Below are 20,797 nucleotides of genomic sequence, written 5' to 3'. Positions count from 1 at the left end.
GAATAGTTGCAACTGTGCAGTGATGTGGGTCGCAAGGAGCAGGATTAAAAACGCTAATATAAAACTAGGTGAGCTACAAGATTACATGCATTCTTTTATTCATCAGTCTTTACTATAAGATGGAAATAATAGCACAACTTTACAAGAACACAGTGTCACTGCTTCAGCTGTATATCAGAAGGCAATTCTGTGGTCTCATTTTATGCCTTGTGAAATATCAAACGTGGTTTGAGCCTGCCAACTGGCTGGAAATATGCGTTTTCTAGAAAACCTTGGACCATTCCTTTAACGTTCTTCGTTTTTTAATATTTTTAATTATATTGATTTTCGTTCTTCAATTTACTGTATATTTGTCATTTATAGACTCTCTATTCAACAAAAGGAAATGCAACATTGTGTTATGAGTAATGTCAGTATAAGATTAACATCAGAAAGTGTAAATGTTGACAGAGATCTAAAGTTAGAGTAATACCTCAGAGGCACACTCCTGCAGCGTGCCCACTACAGGGATGAGCATGTTCTTTTGGGGGGATTTGAGCAGGCGGGCAAGCAGGGGGATACCACCTGCCTTGCGGATGGCCTCTTTATTCCTGGTGCTCTTGCTGCAGCTCCACAGTGCCAGAGCTCCACAGCGGGCCACTTCCACGTCTTTCTCCTGATCTGCGCTCAGCATGGCCGAGTCAGGCACGCAATCTAGCAGCTCCACCTGAAAAGACAAACCACAATGACTCTGTCATCCCAATGTGGTCCTGTGGTACTTTACACCATCATGCTTTATTTGGATTTCATAGAGCTGTACTTTCTTCAATAATCTCCATTACCAGTAAAATCTGCATTACTGGTAAAAAAAATTAACCCACACCTAGACTTAATCATTGTCATTGGATGACCTTAATTAGCTGTTGAATGAGGAAACTTGTTATTTAGCTGAGTCAATTCATTCTGACTAGAGGAGATCTCTATAAAAAGAACGGAAACTGCCTTTAGAGGCATGCTAGAGTTTAGTGGTGACAGTGCATTGCGATGAAGTGATCCAAGGCATGGTTGCCATTCATAAGATGTAGATCCACGTGTGCTTTAACAAGGACACTTCAGGCCATAGCACACTGACTCAATATTCCCCGACAAACAACATGGTGTCCGAAAAGGATGCCTATCGCTGTAGGGCATTATTTTTATGTGTGTCAGCCATGATTCTCTTAGTGTGCGAATTGTAAAAATGTGATTTTGAGGGCACTAAAATTTCCAACAATGCATTTGTAATATGTAGTTGAGATTGTAGATCGTCAGAGATTGTAGAGATATTAGTTAAAGATGTACCAAAATATAACACCAATCCTGCTCCTGAAGATAGGCCACCCTGGAGAGATCAGATCCAACACAGCTGGCTCTAATATTCAGATGGCCCTGAAGCCCATGTTTGATTAGGGTTGGAACTGTGCAGAGTGGTAGATCTCCAGGACCAGGATTGGGCACCCCTGCTCTAGAACCTCCTAAGAATCACACACATGACACACTAACCCAACGTACAAATTTGTTGGAGAATGTGGGACCTGCCTGGCTTGTAGCTTTTGTTGGAATTCTGCAGCCATATTACAGAAACTTCTTAAGTCTGAAATCTTAGCTTATCTGCTTAGTCACAATGACAACTTTACTTAGGACTGAATTTAGGACAGTAGCTATTACAGAACAACCGTTCATAATCTTATCCTAACTCCAGATAAAAAAAACAGTATTACAGAAACATCCTAACTAGACAAAATTTCATAAATTCTGTCCTTACTTTAAGACAACCCCAGAGCTGTCTTAACTTCTGTTTTAACCATCTGTTTCTATAGTTTTATGCAGTGACAGGCAGCAGAGTTCACTATAATCAGCATAATGACATTACATTCATCTACACTGAAAAGCTTTGACTTGTGTTTTTTTTTTTCTAACAGTGTTTTAAAAGCCCAGATGCTGCAGACACTCCACCGTGCCCTCTTATTACCTTCGAGTGTTAATGTTGATGAAAATTCATCAGATAAAATATTACAGTGATGGTGGTGAATAATTGAGGAGACAGAACTGAATGTGTGTCTGTTTATTAGGAGGAATAATGTCAGCATGTTTGGCTAAAGTGTTTGGGTAATGAAACTGAAACTGGAGAGTGACGACGCTCTGATAAACAGCACAATGCGCTCTCACAATATTCTTAACTTTCAGTTTATCGTGCTTTAGTTTAGCTTTTTTCTACACAATAACGGTAGTTAGCTGTCTGGCTGACTAGCTTGATTGTTTTGATTATGTATTTACGTTTCAGCTGTGCGTGTATGGCAGGTTGCTAGGTAACAGACACTACAATTGATTGTCGACTTTGAATAAGTTAAGATTAAGTTGAGTAATTTAAGATTTCTTAACTTGAGATAAGATAAGATGCTGAAAGAAAAGTTTCCTAAATTAAGATTAGATTTGCTTCTGTAATACAAATTTGTGAAAAATCTTATCTTGACTTGTCAGATCTTAAGTTAAGACAAAAAGATAGGAAGTTTCTGTAATACAACCCCAGGTGACCATTAACAATAATTTAAATAATTTACAATAATTTGCAATGATTGTACTAAACTGTACCAGGTACTTATGTAGTGATAGGCAGTGTTCTAGAAAATACAAGCATAACAGTTTCCAGCATGCAGGTATTCCAATGTTTTCCCACTGACGTCCATTCATAAGAAATAATGATTTATGGCTAAACTATTTGACAGATTAAAACAGTACTATTAACCTCTAATTTTGTTTGTACTGCTGTGTTTCCTTTTCCAAAAATATATATTTTTCTTGAGGTTCATATAAATGTCATGTTGCCTAGGCAGCAGTTTTTGCACTAGAAAAAAATTGGTTTGTAGTAGGGATGCCCAAATAAAAGACTCATTTCTTTATTAAGTATTCAGAAGCTTTGCCTTTTTTAAACCTGTAGACCCCAAAAGAATTCCAGAACTCTCCTGTTTCCTGACAATTCAGAGTTGGAGGTTTATTTATCACTGTTTTAAACAAAATATTTTATAAAAGCAGGAGACAATGGCAATTAATTAACAATGGATGTGATATTAGACTATAAAAAAAGATTTCATACTCAGTTAACATTAGCTAAAGGCTGAACACACTTAACTTAAACATTATAAAACATATTAAATTAAATTTACTGTTAATTTTTTTTAACTTAAAAGCTAAATCTAAAGCTCTGTTTAAGACTTGGTCAACTCTGTTAAAAGGGGAAGCTTAAAGTTTCCTTTTCTGTGACGCAATACAGGCAACAGTGTACTACAGCATTACATACGTGTGGTTCAGAGGTGGTCTGATTCTTTAGGTGGAACTAATCTGTGATGGCTACACTGACTACGTCCGAGTCTGGACCCGTGTAAATATACAGAGCAGCGAAACCCATGGGCTCTAATCATACCAAGCGTCACTCCGTCAATAAACACACCCGCCAGGCCAAGGGGCAGCCCGATATTCAATCTGTTTTTACCTGAACTGCATAGCCTTTGATGTAGGGCTATAAAATGAGAGGGGCAACGAGACAGAGGGGAGGGGGTATGCAGAAACAGGTGGGTAAGGTCTCTGCCACTGAAGTGCGTCTGTATATGTCTGGTTGGAGTGAGAGGAGGAGTAAGACATTTATTTGTGGGTGGCTCTGTATTTGATTTCCAACAATGAGCATAAGCACTGTTTAGAGTCTATGAATTAGAGCTTACGCATGCTTATGTACACACATGTGCACACATCAATCACTGTCACTCACCAGTCTCTTGATGCCACCGTACTGACGCACGGTTCGACGGGCTCTCCTGAACTTGGCCACGTTGGCAATAGTCTCTGCAGCCAGGCATTTGAGCTCTTTGTCTGGGGAGTCCAGGATAGACACCATGGTCTGCAGACCCCCCAGGTTAGCGATGGCCCGCCGAATCTGAGAGCTGCGACTGATCTCCTTCAGGATCTTCAGAGAACCAATCTGTCAGAGACATTGATATAACAGGAATAAGTCGCACTGAGAACAGACTGTTCTGTAAAAATTTCAAGAGAAATTGTCTGTTATGCATGTAAATTGTATGCAACTGTACACAATGGGACTTTTACTCTAAGCCATTTCATCTATGGCCTGTTGTATTATAAATCGAACCAACAATTATTTAACTGTTGTATTTAAAATTTACCAAATTTTGATTCAGATTCAGTCATTCAGGGCAAATTTTAAAAATTAACAACGAAAAATGTATTCAGAGAACAGTCTCAAAATCTTGTATTGTTGTATGAATTTAAATTAAATTAAATAAATTTTTGCTTGAATTTTCTTATGGAAATACATTGTGACCACCCTTCATTTATCCAATTTCCAGTCAAAAACAGAAAATCACAGAATTAATGAACTCCCAACAACTATATTTAATAAAATGCTAAATTAGATTATTTTTTTAGTGTTTAATGTGCCCAAACTTTGACTTTATCACAGCTTCCATTCTTTTTGGGAGAAATGCTTTCAGGTTTTCAAAGAAATCTGCAGGGATATTTTTCCACACCTCTGAAGTTCAGTCTTTCAACAATGATGTTTTGTGAACACCAGCAGCTTCTGTGCTTGGTTTGCAAATATTCTTCTTTATTGTCTATTTCCTTCTCTCAGCAACAGCTAACATCCGTTCAGACCCATAGTGCTGAGCTGTAAAGTTGAAAGCTTTATTTACTGTTTAATTTGAAGGTGACAGTTTTGATGGTCTACTAGGCCTTGTATGATTGTTAGGAGTCCCACTTTCCCAACATCTTTTAATAACTCTAGTTCAGAAACTCAATTTTTTCCACTGTTTTGCTCAACTTTCACCTTCCTTATGCAAACAATTATCTATTATCCTCAACAATATCTCCTGGAAAAAGAGATATCTACTTGAAATTAAATAAATTAAGGACTTTTGACCAGCACTATATGACATTACCTGCCAGGTCACAAGTGAGCTGGAGTGGAGTAATCCAGGTGCAACATTTTATCTGTCATAACCTCATCAGTGCACTAGTCTATTCTACAGCTGTTGAAAACAGCATTAGATCTATAGTTTGTTCTAGCTTTGGGTTTTCAAAATCAGGTTGTGAAAGCACTCACTTTACATTTGACCTCGTCAGTGTCCAGCAGGTTAATGAGCACCTCCAGCCCCCCCACGTCTCTGATGGCGAGCTGACACGTCTCCTGAGCCAGGTTAAAATCTCTCATACAGCAGAGAGCGATCACTGTGGCAGTCTGATTACCTCCCTGCAAACATACACAAACATATATATGGATATATGTATCTGTACTTCAAGCATAAACCAAAAAACAAAACATTTAACAAAATGTGCTGAAAAAGTAATGGTGGAAAATGATTTCCTTCTGGACTCTAAGTTTAGGAACTTTAAGATTAGGTGCAGTCCTATTAGCATACTGCTATACTAATATATAGGCCAACGGAACTCCCATAAAGACTACAATACAGGAGTGTGTGTGTTCGTAAGTGTTTAGAATTCTGCTCATAAACACGTTGAGGGGGAGATCATTTGAGACAGATGATAGTTAAGACTCCTGCTGTGGCTGGGAACTGTAGACAATGACCTAACTTAGCAATTAAGAGAAACAAGCACAGAAAGATTGTGTAGAGTAATGAATTTGACTCAGACTGAACTGTGTTTTGACAGTTGCTATACACACACACACAGTTGCTTTAAGTTGGTTACCCATCTGAAAACTGAGTAAGTACTACAAACCAAACATGTGGCATCAGTTGGATGGGGCTTCTGAGCAGACAGTTCTCAGAGAGTGTGGTGGTTTTGATGTTTCATGTATGTGTATTAAAATATACAGTATCTAAAATAAGGACACTGAAAGTATGTGATAGGGTTGAATATCAACATGCAGACATTGGAAATATATTGGAAAAAGTATGGAACTAGTTAAATTACAGACCAAAGGTTTGGAAGTAACAGACTTTTTAAAAACAAAGTTTTTAAAAGATAGTAGTATATTTATCAACATAAAATGTTGAAAAAAGTTACGAATATAAAGCAAATGGTTTGAGTAATATCTACAGCAATTTGTACAACATTTATTTCTCAATTTGTTCTGCTCATGGTAATTATGTGCAGAGTTTTACTGCAGCTTCAATCATATATTCAACCAGTTCTCACTTGCAGATGCTCCTGAAGCCTTGATTACTGAGTCAGTTTGATATAGTAGGAGTTTGTAAATAATCAAAAACTGGTCATTGTAAGGGACTGTTATTAACAAAGTGAGAAAGACTGTCCCATATATCACACTAGAAAGAAAGTACATCACTGCAAACCTGTGGAATATTCAAAAATTACATTTGGTTAAACTGAACATAAACAGACATGTTGTACTGTTTTGGTAGTTGGAAATTTCAAACTTTTGAAAAGAAAAATACTGCTTGCTTCCTATCGTGTTCTCAGCAGCAATGTGTGTTTGATTTGTTTTGGTTTGGATCACTATGAAGCTGCCAAAAAGTGTTCTTTCAGTGATGCAGCAGAAGAATTGATAAAACTTTACATTAAAGAGTGCAAATGAAAGATTAATTATATCATTAATAAGTCATTAATTACTCATTATTTATATATTCAGTGTGTATTAAGCAGTAGTTATTACTTAGCTACACTTAGAAATTAGTAATTGAGCACTCTTTAATGAAAAGTTTAGTTTGTCAGTTTAGTTCATAACTTAATTTCTCATTCATTGTGTAAAAACAGATGTTTTTTACAATGCTAATGAACTTATATGTTTCCTATAAAGGAGTAATATGAGAACTAACTAGTAATTATGCACCAGTACCCTTAATTATCTGTTAATCTATCTACTAAATTTATCACTACATTTTTGCTCCACTGTTGTATGGATCAAAGTCTTTGGACCTTTTTCCTTCACCTCCACATAGTCATAGTCTCATTGACCATTAATTATTCTATACTTCATTTAACATTACTATTAATTGCTGCCTTATGTGTCAGTCCAAGTGAAGCAAGGATCTTTACTTCACTACTAATATCTTTCATCAGGCCAGAAAAACAGAACATTAGCATGCAAAAAAGCTCATTTTGCAAACTTTTGCACCTTTAGCCGTACCAGTCCTTAACAATCTACCCCACTGAAATGGGTATTCAACAATGCATACTTTTAAAGGAAGTAACTGATACATATGTCTTTTGTTGGTGCTGTATGGATGGGGATTCCTGTACTTATGTCTGTTTTGTGCATAACTGACTTAACTATCATGTTAACAGTGTATTCAATAACTAATTAGTAAGCACTTAATTAGTAACTAAGTAATAGCCAATGCTTAATGAATGTACGTAATTCCTAATGTCTGATCGGCTGTATGTCTCAATACAATGTACAAATGGCACAGCCTGAGAACAAATTTTCTCTCTGGAGGACAGTAAAAAATCTAATTTTATTATGGTTGGATACCACTATGCAACAAATCTTTGCAAATTCATTTCCTTAATTTTCTTTAACTACTACTTCACAATTTTAAATCTGATTCATCAAAATCTCAGGAGCTTTCTTTGTTATGCAGAGTTACGTTTACTTGAGTAGGTCAAGTTGTGTCATCTAGTTTCTTTCTATTATATTGTGGCACTCGTGGCTTACCATTGGCTAATGGTGTCAGGTTATATGCATGTTTGAGTGTGCCCTTATCTACTCTCAATGTGATTCTGTTTTCCCTGCACCACCTTTGCAAGTGTGAGTATGCTTAAATAAAGGGTTTTCTGATTTGAACATGAATCCTGGTCACGACTCTTTTCTAGTGATGCTGCAATACAATTAAGAACATTATAATACTACTTGCATTCATTGAAGTGTATGTATTTTTCTCCACTGTGTAGCTCTAATGCACGGACGTTGAAAATGACGTAATCCTGAGCTTCAATTTCCCACTTCCAAGCAAAGTTGGACATGGCATAATAACTTATTAACTCGTGTTAACAGTGTATTCAATTACTAATTACTACATAATCAGTAACTAAGCAATAATATGCTTAATGAACAGTTAACTACTATATAAATAAAGAGTATTTAATGATTTATTGGCATATAATTATCAATTTATTTGTGGCCCTTAGTTAAAGGGTTACCGAACCACATTTGGTTACCTAAAAAACTTTTTTGAGGGATGGACCTTCAAAGAACCACTGCTGTAAATGAGATGTATGAGTGTGAACTTTTTTTCAGTTCAATTTAAAAAACCTCTGTCTAATAAAAATGTTCTTATGAGGTTTTTATATATGCATTTCAGCCATGAACCGTTTAGAAATCTTTCTCTTTTTTTAATAATGTTTAATAAAACACTGCAAACAGGCTGAACTAGTCTAGTGGAACATGTGCAGATTTCATGCGAACCCCTCTTCTGTGATGAGTGCAAACAAAGAGAAGCTCGCCCTCCCTCTTTGACTGAGGCTGAGGCTCGATGCAGTAGGTCCACCAGACGCCACAAAGCTCCTGTAATGCTAGTCGTGCTGCAGCACTTTGAAATGTGACACTGAAGTCAAATCTCCTGGCAAGTGAACAATCGCTCCTACTGTTTCTTTTTTTTCTCTTTTTTTTCATAAATGAACGACAGATAAAGCAGGGCATGAGGAGCAGAGAGCTATTCCTGCACACTTCAGGAGGCAAATGGGGACCATCCCAGACATTCAACATGAGACCGGCACACATACACACACTTAGATAAAATGTGCTTGGTGAAGTGAGACGGTTTGTATATTAAGAGCAGATGCTGCAGCTTCTGCTGGAAAAAGGCAGTGAGATGAGGAAAGAGGTGAGAGTTTAGGAGGATGGATACAAGCATGGAGACAGACAAACAACAAGAGAGAGGTTAGGTGAGATCCTGTGAGCTAAGATGTGCTTGCTGAAAGTGAAAGGGACAAAACAGAGTGAAAGAGGAATGAGGAGGGAGAGAGAGAGAGAGGGAGAGAGATAGAAGTAACATGTGTTGTCCATATCGAGATCCTGGCCTAAATGTGAACCAGTAGCAGTGGTGAATCCACTTCGTTCTGCACCCCACCATTCTCTCCTTCTTCAAAGGATTCGGCGAGTTAGCATCAAACCTTGTAAAAACAATGCGAGGTTTACAACTGATACCAGAGACTTCAACTAAAGAGAAAAGACAGCATAGTGATCATATGCTTTCATTTTCACCAGCTTTGGCCTCAAAGTGCTGTGGACATTCTTTAAAACTCTAACAACATCTGAAGGTCTTTTATAATAGGAGTCTCTGACACCACTGTGGTCTAAAAGACACAGATGTTCAAGACAGATAATATTCAAAGCCCCGTCTCCTACATACACACGCACACACTCACACCATGGGGTTAAGCACAAAAGCTGTGAACATGACGGCCTTCCTGCAGCTATCATGCAACACGTCCAGTCCGTTATGAGACCGCGTATTACTGCAGTACCCATTGTGACCAGACTCAGAAGTGAGTAAGTAATTTAGTAAGAGACCACCCTCCATCAACTTCATTTCCATTTAAAACAGCCATTAAGTACAAGTTATTCATTTTCAGAACTGGAACAAAACCAGCCTTCAGTCTTTTCAAGACACTTGATTTCAGTTTTTCAAATTTGCAGGGATATTCTTCCACCTCCAAAGTTTAGTTTTAGAAGTTGGTTGCATTTTCTCATTCTTATCCAAGTAATCCCAAACACATTCAGTGATGTTAAGATCTGGACTCCGGGGTGGTCAGTCTATTGTTCGGAGAACAGTGGCAGGTTCTTGGTTTGATTTGCAAATTTTCTTTTTTTGTCTGTTTCCTTTTCTCAATAACAGCTTCTTGACAGCTTCTTTACACATCCATTCAGACTCCTAGCACTGAGGTGTCGGACAGAAACGTGGATTTTCTGAAGCAAGAGTGCAGGTTGATTCTCTCTCAAAGATGAGAGCTTTAAGTACTTTACTGTTGACCTGATGGTGACTGTTTTGGTGGTCTACAAGGTCTTTCATGGTTGTTAGGAGTCCCATTTTCTTTATAGTTTATGTAATTTTTTGAACTCCAATTTTGGAAACTTTTTCCTTTGACTTTCCCCTTCCTTATGTAAGTGAACTGTCTTATGTCTAATCTCCTCAAAAACATCTCCTGATAAATGAATAACTTTGTGGCCATTCTGACCGCAGATTAAATAGATGAAGGGTGGTCTCTGACTTTTGCCTGGTACTGTAAATACTCACTTGTATTCAAAAATAGTCATAAGAAAATGTATTCAGACAGTACCGTGCGATTAAGCCAACATAACAGCTTAGTGTGTGCTGCACACTTTTGGACAGCCTAAAAACCTTGATCACTCCCTAACAAGAGTTACCAAAAAGACTCTGCTTTTCTTCACTGTTCACTGCTGTTCAAAAAGATCCAGCAAACTGTTTAGGGTTGCCAGATTGTGAAGGATCCCTGGTTAAAGTCTGTGAAATAATTGACCGATCATGTTTTTTGCCATTATCTTGTAGTAGGTGTTATTAAAAAGCAAAATAAATAATAGCTTTTACAATAGTCCAAAATAATAATAACAAAATAAAAAGTAATAATAACAACCAGGTATGTGTCAAGTTTTTCTCATTCTAGCAGAAATTTCAAATATTCAATAGAATATTTTAAAATGAAAATATTTGATAGCTGTAGGCCTACTTCTGAGTGACTATGTATAAAACTCCAGACTCTAGATCACAGCCAGTGACAGCACAAGCTGAGCGTCCTCATAAATCTCACCCTGAGGAAGCAAACCTTCACCCATCACACATTAAACAGCATGGAGAAATGGCTCAGCCTTCCTACACACAGCTCAGAATGAAAGAGGCACATAGAATCAGCTCGAACTGGAGAGAAAAAGAGCGAGAGCAAGTTATGGAGGAGGAGAGAGAGCGTCAGACAAGGCTAAGAGAAAAAGAGACACACACAGAGGGAGTGCATAAACACAGTGATATATGGATGGAGATATATCAACTTAGACAGAGTCATAGTAACAAAACTTCTGTGTAACTTCATCTCATCTGAGGGACAGATGGAGAGATACAGTGAGAGGGCAGGGGGGGAGGATAGAAAGGTCTTGGGTGTGGACAAGTATGACAAAGACAAAGAGTTGGAAGGTGAAAAAGAAACACCTGAAAACTTGTTTCCTGGCATCTGTGGCCATGCATCAAGAGGAACAGTGGAGCAGCACCGCATTTAAGCTAATTTATGAAGGTGAGGTAGAGAGAAGCTCACAGAGATTTTATCATTTATCCTCAATTAAACAGTCAACTCTCCAGTGTAAGATAAAGCCTGCTGTATTTGGTTTACAGAGGGAGAAAGAGGGAGAGAGAGAGGGAGAGAGAAAGAGAGAGAGAGAAAGAGAGAGAGAGGTCCTGCTGATTTAAGACCAATGAGGTATCAAATTTAATGGATGGTATTAACCTGATCTAAAACAGCACAATCTGTGTGCTTTTACACTGCAACACACACACGGATGGAAAATGGTCTGTTGACTTTGCAAAGTAGTAGAATACTGGGCAAAAGTCAGAGACCACTTTTCTTTTATTTAATTTCCAGTTAAAAGGGCATTAAGTATAAATCATTCATTTTCATCAGTATGCATTTCTGAGGACATATAGAGAAAATAGGACTCCTAAAAACTGTACAAGGCATGGCAGACCACCAAACTCTCACCATCAGACAATCAGTACTTAAAGTTTTCATCTTTAAGAGACAGGAGAAAATCAAGCTTCACTCTTGCTTCATATCTGAAAAAACAGTGTTTCTGTCCACTGTGAGAAAATGTGAACATGATGCTATGGGTCTGAAACGATGTGTAGTTGTCAAGAAGCTATTACTGATGAAAGAAAATAGCCAAAAATGAAGTTGCTGGTGTTCTCAGAACAATGGACTGACCACCCCAGAGTCCAGACCTCAACATCACTGAATGGGCTTTTTCAGATTTCCTGGATCGTAGGAAGGAGAAAATGCAACCAACTTCTAAGACTGAACTTTGGAGGTGTGGAAAATTATCCCTGCAGATTTCTTTAAAAAACTGAAATACTGAAAATTTTTATATTATGTGTAGTTGTTGAAGTTTTCCTTAAATATATGTTTTCTACTGATTTCCGACACTGAAAAATTAATTACTTATATTTAATGGCCATTTTACCTGGAAAATAAATAAAGTAAGGTTGGTTCTCTGACTTTTGCACAGCACTGTACATGGAAAAAATGGTGCTTTGCACTTATATGATTCAAATGTATAAATTAGTCACACATGAATAAAATGTGTTACATCAGCATGGTAAATATGATGTTACATCAGTTTCTGCCAGTATATAAGACTCACACACCCTTACATACTCTTAGATAAGCAGCTGTCTGTAGCTCAGTGGAATCATTAAGCAGACTGTGCTAAACCCACACTGACAGCCACAGTCCCTCATGCACCAGTACTCATTCTGACCAGTAGAGGGGGCAAAACCCCACTTTCAAGTTCAAAGATAAGCAGATGCTGCCACCCATTAAAGCAGGGGTGAGGAGAAACTGAGGGCCAGAGTCCAGAACTGTTTGGTGATTTCTTTGCTCTAGCACATCAACTAAAGCTGCTAATCAGCTGATAAGTTGAATCAGCTGTAAGGAAAAGCAGGAAAATCACCAAACTGTGCAGCAGGAATCTGGCCCTCAAGGACTGGAGTTCCCCACCCCTGCATTAAAGACAGGCTGTGACAGGAACACTTATTAGTGTTTATTACGGTCACTTCTTACCCTTTCTAGCAGCACTGAACCACAAGCATTATGATGTTTGGAGATTAATTCACTAGGAATCACCCTCTATAACATGCATTACAAGATGTAGACAAGTAACATACAGGGTTATTTCTTGTTAGTGAGTTCAGACTATGCTTTCAACATGGAGGTAGTATGAGGGAAGACTGATTGAGGGAAGGGGGAGAACTCTGAGAACTTGGGCTGGAGATCTGGGCAGCTTCTGCCTGAGCTAGAAGGCCAGACCTGCCTCATAGCTGTAGTAGGACTGATGTAGGACTGAGGAACAGGGAAGAGATGGGGTGGTGGTGGGGATCGCAAGTGCTTCATCGGGAACGGAAGGTTATGATGTGCATTTATAGGGCGTTTTACTGGAAGAAGAAGGGGTTTCAGGCAGGTTCCTCCCCCAAATTTCAGTTAAAACATAACTACATCAATAAGCAGTGAACGTATTCACTTATGATCACTGAGCCACCCTACAAGTATGTAATTAATTATTGTTGTTGTTGTTCTTGGCGGTGTTTTCATTTTTATTATTTCAGTCAGTCATGAAATTGGCAGAAAAATGTAAATTTCTGTATTTAATTTTATCCATTGTTTATTTACTTTTTTATATGGACAATGTAGTTATTTAAAGATTCTATTTTCCATTTGCTTTTCTTGCCTGGAGAATTAAATTTTTCGATTTTTACCTACAAATAATATAACTGGAGTGTGTGAGGGGGCCATCAAGTAAGACGCTGCGCAGAAACGGTACTGGTAACAGGTAGCGTCAGTACGCTGTTAGAAATAAAGGTTCTGTGCAGGTTTTCCGTTCATCAAGGTTCAAACAATGTAAATGTTCCCTTGAAGGTACAACAGTGGTTTTAAGGTCCAATTATGTACCTTAAATAAGTTTTTCCAGGTGAAAAGTACATATTTGTACCTTTTCATGACAATGTTTTAAGACAGAACAATAAAATAAAAAGCCTGGAGACGAGACAGGGTGTGTGGAGTCAATACAACTTATGGATTATGGCACAATTATGTTCCCTGACTAAAGGTACAGAGATGTACCCTTGAAGGTACCACCTCAGTGACGAAAGGGGTACTGCACCAGCGACAGCTTCATACCTTTTTTCTGAGAGCGTATGAACAATGAAGACAGTGTAACTGAGACAAGCCTTGTTGCAACAAGAGACATGCTAATTAAAGCTTCATTTCCTGAGCAGACACAGACAAACTGCACCAACCTGTCAGTCGAACTGGGTCAGCAATAAAACTTTGCTAATCATATTGGCAGAAATCTCGCATGCTTTTTCATCACGTAAGAGTCTTAGGCCACAAATGATTAACTTACTTCCAGGCGATTAATGAGGACCAGAGCGTGGCCTGAAAGCAGCAAAGTCTTGGCAGTTGTCAAAGTGTGAGAGGATTTTTCTGCGAAACGCTCTTCGGTTGCCATCTATCTCTAATTGAAGCTAATAAGGCAGTTAGGCTGGAGCTAATAAAACAAATACCCAGCGGTTACCTCCACGACCCGCTGATGTGGTTATGGAATCTTGTGCATTTCCATTTAAAAACCTTGTTCTCTCACCCATCAGCACAACAAGTGAATGGAGCGTAGTGTGATATGTTCTGTGGGCTAAGAACATGTGTGAATTCTAAATATAACACTAATATTGCTGTGAAAATATCCGCACGCATATTGCACACCATGAAAGGATGTAGTCAGTTGAGCAAACTACCTTCTTTGCACGTGCACTGAAAAGCAAACATGTACGAATGTACAGCACCGGTAATGCATGCCATACAAATGCAAAGGTAAATAAATACTATAACACAGCTTATATCATTCATGCAACACTTCATCTTCTTGAAATATAAATGCTTGTCTATATGCTGGCAAAGGAATAAGAAAAAGAGTAGAAAAAAAGAAACTTGACTCCAAAAATAAAACAGATATTTTGTTTGGCAAAGGCTGTGTTTCAGCTTCTGATGGTAATGACATTATAAGTGCGCTACTGGATAAACCCTCATAAATAAGGGGCACTGTGGTTTCCAGACAGATAGAATTCAGAAAAGGTCACATTATAAAACATCCTTTCCATTCTGAAACAGTGCACTATATTGCCAAAAGACTGACAAATGTATCGGAAACAAACATCTTAATATCTCATTTTTACCTAAATAATCCTCACAAAGGTCAATGATAAGTATAGCATTTGCTTTTTTGAGATTTACCACATCTCTCATTAAACGTCTGGTTCCTCTTTTTATGTTTTTGAAAGACAGAGAAGATGAATGCCTCTCTTTAGGAAATTTACATTCAATCCAGTGTTCTGCTCAGCTAAAAATACCTTCCTACAGCTGGACTTTGCCTGGTTGTTTTCCTTCCGATGACTTAGCAGTTATACTGCAGATGATTCTATCAAAATATACCTCAATAATATCCACATTGAGTGTGTTCAAAGCAGCAGGCCTGCTGTGCATATCCAAACAAAGGATTACCAACAAGCATTAGGCAGCTAGGAAATAACAAGCATCTATCAGATTAAGGGCGGGAAAGTAGATGATTTATAGATAAATTACCTATGAATGACATCTTAGCTGATTGTTTTGACTATGGATCGGGCACAAACCACTCTGATCTTTAGATGAACTGATTGCAGTCTGTTCTATATAGCTGGTGATGATGCTCTTACAGATGTCCAAGAGTAAGAACCCTAGTTACTGGCACTTGCAGAGCACCTCTCCTCAGGTCATAATATTCTCTAACAAAGTCTCTCATCTTCTGTGATCAGCTGTACATATCGCTGTTGTCAGAAGAAAACCTCGTATCTCCAAAATGGTAATTTTACAGGAGAAGGAAAAAACCTACTTTACTTTTAATGTGAATCAATGGAACCAGAATTTGTTCCAAGTCGTTTTGGGTCATTTCTTTTAGTCCATTCATCATGACATTTACGCACTGTGTAAAGGGTAACAGGTATTTTCACATTATGTCAAAAACTGAAAAACGACAATAATGGAGATAAGAGGTTTTCTTCCGACAACAGCAATATAATATTACAAACATACATAATATATCTATGCTCATGTCTTCAATTACACATATTTAGCACGGATGCTAATATATAGTTGCTGTCAGAACAAAATTTTGTATCTCCATTTTTCATTTTTTGACAATTTGAAAATACCAGTTGCTCTTTACAATGTGTGGAAATTGAATGCTGATTGAACCAAAATACATACTCCAAAATTGGTTGGAACAAAATCTCTTCTATATCAACTTACAGTAGTATGCAAATCTTTGAGCACCCCTGGTCAATTTAAATGTTTTGTTGATTTTCTAAATGTAAAAAAGTTAACACATCCTCTACAGGGAACAAACCTGAATATGGCATTTTGTCTGCTAATTGTAGTGCACGATTTCTATTTATTTGCTATAAATATAAAATATGAAATGTGCCATAATTTTTTCATCAGCCACATTTCATATTTTCTTTTTTCCCCAATATGTTAAATTCAGCAAATAAACAGTAACTGCGTATATGAGTAAGTTCTCTGTAGAGGACGTGTTAACTTACTTTAATTCTGAAAATCGACAAAGCATGCAATTTAACCGGGGTGCCCAAACTTTTGCATATGGCTGTACATTGAAAACTATGAAGGTCTATCATCATTTTGGGGATATAAGATTTTGTTCCAACAGCAACAATATGTTTTACATGTAGTTTCTAACCATTCCACATGTAATGTATTAGATATATGTACTTTATAACTGTGCTATATGTAGTTTATAACATATGTGTACTTTATAGCTTACAAACTGCAGAGAAATTCCTTCTGCATCTTGCACTTTGCGATTAAAAAGACTCTGATTCCGATGTGGTCAGTGTGACATCATGTGATTGGATGAAGGGTATCTATGGAGCGGCATAAACAGTTTGGAATCCGTAATCAGCCTGCACAGCCGTGCCAGGGCAGTCTGGGTCAGCAGAGCAGTCTAATATGGACTCACTGTCACCCTGACATACTAATATTCCCCATGTGTGCTGTCTCATCCAGATAAACACTGGCTTTATACAGCTGTGGGCAAGGCAAAGTACAGCACAGATGAATGAAGACACTCACCTGACTGACACATTCTAAAAAATGCATACGAATAAACATAATTTAATAATATAACACCAAACATGATATTACTTGTAGGGTATTCACACATGCAATGAAAGATACCTGCATGTCATAACAATAACACATAAATAACTTTAAAAGAGTTTGGCAAAGATACCAATATATGTTTTGACAGGTTGAAAGCAATACAAAGATGAAGTCAACGAGACACTACGTAGATCTATTTAGATCATGTTTTCCTTCCACACAGTGATACTATGGGCCAACAGTGAAGGCGGTCAGTAGAGAAAGTCCTATAAGACAGCTACAGTAGAGTGATTTTTACTGTTTCCTGCCAGTAGCTGTGGACTGTCTATGCAGTAGTACATGTTTCAGAGCTCTGTTTTCTGCTTCTTTTCAACAGCAGACATGGCACTAGATGTCTGAGTAGTAACAGGTCCTGACTTTCAACATATTAGAAAGAAAACTATGGAAAGTTCAGTACAGGACTGACATCATATTTTGTGTTCAGTGGTTCATTGGTACTGTTTCTTGCAAATGAAGAATTTTGGACTGTTTAGCTTAAACACTTTCATGATACTATTTGGTTTGCTCATCAATAGTACAGCAGAAAACAAAATAGGCATGTACTTAACCAGTTTCTAAATGTACTTCTATTCAGCAGTTAGAACATTGTGTTAGTGTATGTACGTACAGCACTGCGCAAAAGTCAGAGACTGGTAAAGCAGCTGTTAAGCACACGTTATTCATTTTTCAGGAGATATTTCTGAGGATATTACATATACGACAAAAAAAGAAATGGGACTCCTGACAACCGTGCAAGACCTGTAGACCAACAACACTGTCACCATCAGATAAACAGTACGTAAAGCTTTCATCTTTAAAAGAGAGAGGAGAAAGATCGGAGAAAATCCACAGGCATTTCTGTCCATCTTTTCACTGTGAGACAACTCAACTCTATGGGTCTGAAAGGATGTGTAGCTGCCAAGAAGATATTACTGAGGAAAAAACTACAAAAAAGAAGAAATCAAAGAAGCTGATAGTGTTCTCAGAATAATAGACTGTCCACCCGAAAGTCCAGACCTCAACATCATTGAATGTGTTTGGGATTACTTGGATCATGAGAAGAAGAAAATGCAACCAACACCAAAGAGTGAGCTTTGGAGATATGGAAAAATATCCCTGCGGATTTCTTTGAAAAGTTAAAAGCAAGTCTTCTGAAAGGATGCGAAAGCATATAATAGAGCACATCTTTCAAATGGAAGCTAATAAAGTCAAAGGGTGGACACAACACATGCTTTATATTATATTTATATTTACTTATATTATATATGATGCTTCTGTGTAATTTTTTGTTAAATATTTTGTAAAATATGTTTTCTTCTGTTTTCCTGATGCTGACAAATGAATTACTTGTACTTGATTGCTGTTTTGACTGGAAATGAAATAAATGAAGGGTGGTCTTCTGACTGTTGTAGAGTACTATGTGAGCATGAGAGAACCTTCAGTTACTTAAAAAAGTACATACTTCAGAGTAGATGCCATCAGACATTTAAATAGTTCCAGAATTTGAAAGTATTTATGGGATACTTATCCGTATATTAATATGAGGGTATGCATGTGTGTACCTTTAGGTATGTGACTGATTAGTGAAACTGCCAATGTTCACTCATTCAACTCAGTGTTAGAGTGCATACCTTTAAGTACTTGACCAGCTTCTGAATCTGCCAGTACTCAGACGGCAGGTCAGTGTGGCTCTCCCCTCGCCTCTCACTCTGCTCTTCATCCTCTTCACTCTCAGACGAGCTCTCACTGAACTCTTCAGCTCCTGTTCCTCCACCTGGGCTCTTACTAAACACAGGTAAAGAACGTGAGTACACTGCAGAAGTGGTTTTGCCCTTTGTGCACAGAATATCAGAAACACATTCATTAAATGACAGATGCGAGAATTTCAGAAAACCATATTTATATGTGGAGCAGCTTTGTAACCAAAAGCAAGCCAGCCTTACAACTAAAAGAGTAGCAACAAACTCTAAAGACCACGGAAACATTATCAAAGCATCTGCAAGCCACTTCACTTTGAGAGGCCATCCTCTCATGAGGAACTCTCTGAAAGCCATGGACCCTGAGCACCAATGCAGAATGACTTACTGTGCTCTGAAAAGCATTTATGGTAAATCTGTTTGCCAAAAGGGCCATCGCAGCTCAAGAGTGTATTTGAAGTGTCAGCTTAAGCCATCGTCTCAACCTAAGCAGCGGGGGATGGAGAGAGCACATACAAGAGAAGAGAAGGAGAGAGAGGGAGTAGGAGAGAAATTGAGAGAGAGAGCAGAGAAGACTGGAGTGGCCATCAGAGACTTTCAGAGGTCTCTTTTAAAGCTCACACACACACACAAACGCAGCTGGCCATTAAAAGAGCCAGGGCCATTGGAGCGAGAGGATCATGAAAACAGCGCAGGCCGGAGCTGGGGAAGGGCCGGGGGGACACAGATATGTTTTCCAGGGGAGAAGCTGTATCGTTCAAAGCCAGGCAAGGCTCTTTATGTGTAATCTATGCCATGGTAAACACTCATTCAGGTACTAATTATTATCACACTATCAACACCGTGTTTCTATTAGGCCTGTGTGTGTTATACAGTATGAAATATAATGGAGTATGGTAGTTTGAGGTGTGATTAGTAGTAACAGAGATTTGCACATGAACATTAATTGAACTTTTTTTTCGAGCCATAAATGTCAAAACTAAGAAAAAGGTCAAAAAGAAAAGGAAAAAAAAAAACACCTCCACAATAATGATAATTCCTGCCAGCACCCTTAGGATTTTCACATTCTGCACTAAATTAACAGCGTTTCACATGAACATTTTTTGTTCGTTCTAGATTAGATGTGGATACTTGAAGCTTGCAAAGACATTTCATATTTTATTTTAAGCTTGCAGTAGACATTTTAACATACATTTTAACTTGTAGCAGTTTCACAGTGAACCCTGAAAGAGCTGCCACTGTTTTCCCCTGACTGAAATGTCCCAGTCAGTGTCGTGTCGTAGAACTTCCAGACGACCTGGAGCAGGCATGTACGACTCTGGTCCAGGAGGGCCAGCACAGTTTGGTGGTTCCCCTACTCAAACAGATCCACTAAACCTGGCAATTAACAGATCAATTGAATCAGATGTTTTGAGCAGGAAAATCGCCAAAAGGTGCAGGACTGGAGTCATGCACCCCTGACCCTTTGGGGTCTATATGTGCACGTGCCTGTTGAAAATCTTTTGCATTAAACATGGTTCAAAGACCTAAAAAGTGAACTGAAATCAACAAAGTCATACAATGTGTGGGGTTGGGCATTCAGTACAAGGTAGTGTTTTTCATTTGGTGTTGCTTCAGTTATGAGTTTCTTGCAAATAAAAGATATACACTCACCAAGCACTTTATTAGGAACACCACACTAATACTGGGAAAGGCATCCCTTTGCTCTCAAACCAACCTCATGGCACGGATTCAAAAAGATGTAGGAAACACTCCTTTGAAATTCTGGTCAATGTTGACATAATTGCATTAGGCAATTCCTTAAGATATTTCAGGTACACTTTCATGTTGCGAATCTCCTGTTCTAACACATCCCAAAGGTGTTCTATTGGATTCAGATCCAGCGACTGGGAAGGCCACTAAGGAACACTGAACTAAGTGACATGATCATGAAACTAGTTTGAGATGACTTTTGCATTATCATGCTGGTAGATGGCAAATTGTGGCCACTAAGCAATGAGCATGGTCAGCAACAACAATCAAATAGGCTGTGACATTCAAGCGATGATCAATTGCTATTAATGGGCCCAAAGTGTGCCAAGAAAACATTCCCTACACCATTACACCACCTCCACCAGCCTGCACTGTTG

The 20,797-nt window shown here is 38.2% G+C and overlaps 1 protein-coding gene across 1 annotated transcript in view; it reads right to left on the bottom strand.

The window, feature by feature from the left end:
* odad2 (outer dynein arm docking complex subunit 2) overlaps positions 1–20,797 on the bottom strand; it is an 80,606-nt gene that overhangs the window by 39,799 nt on the left and 20,010 nt on the right. Inside the window, exons 10-13 of the mRNA XM_036572317.1 lie at positions 18,603–18,756; positions 5,129–5,275; positions 3,782–3,991; positions 473–706 (exon numbers count right to left, since the gene is read on the bottom strand). Coding sequence (XP_036428210.1) covers positions 473–706; positions 3,782–3,991; positions 5,129–5,275; positions 18,603–18,756 — 745 coding nt within the window. The remainder of the gene's footprint in view (positions 1–472; positions 707–3,781; positions 3,992–5,128; positions 5,276–18,602; positions 18,757–20,797) is intronic.

This window comes from Colossoma macropomum, unplaced genomic scaffold, assembly GCF_904425465.1.
Source record: "Colossoma macropomum unplaced genomic scaffold, Colossoma_macropomum, whole genome shotgun sequence".
Classification (NCBI taxonomy): Eukaryota; Metazoa; Chordata; class Actinopteri; order Characiformes; family Serrasalmidae; genus Colossoma; species Colossoma macropomum.
This window is presented reverse-complemented; position numbering and strand designations above follow the sequence as displayed.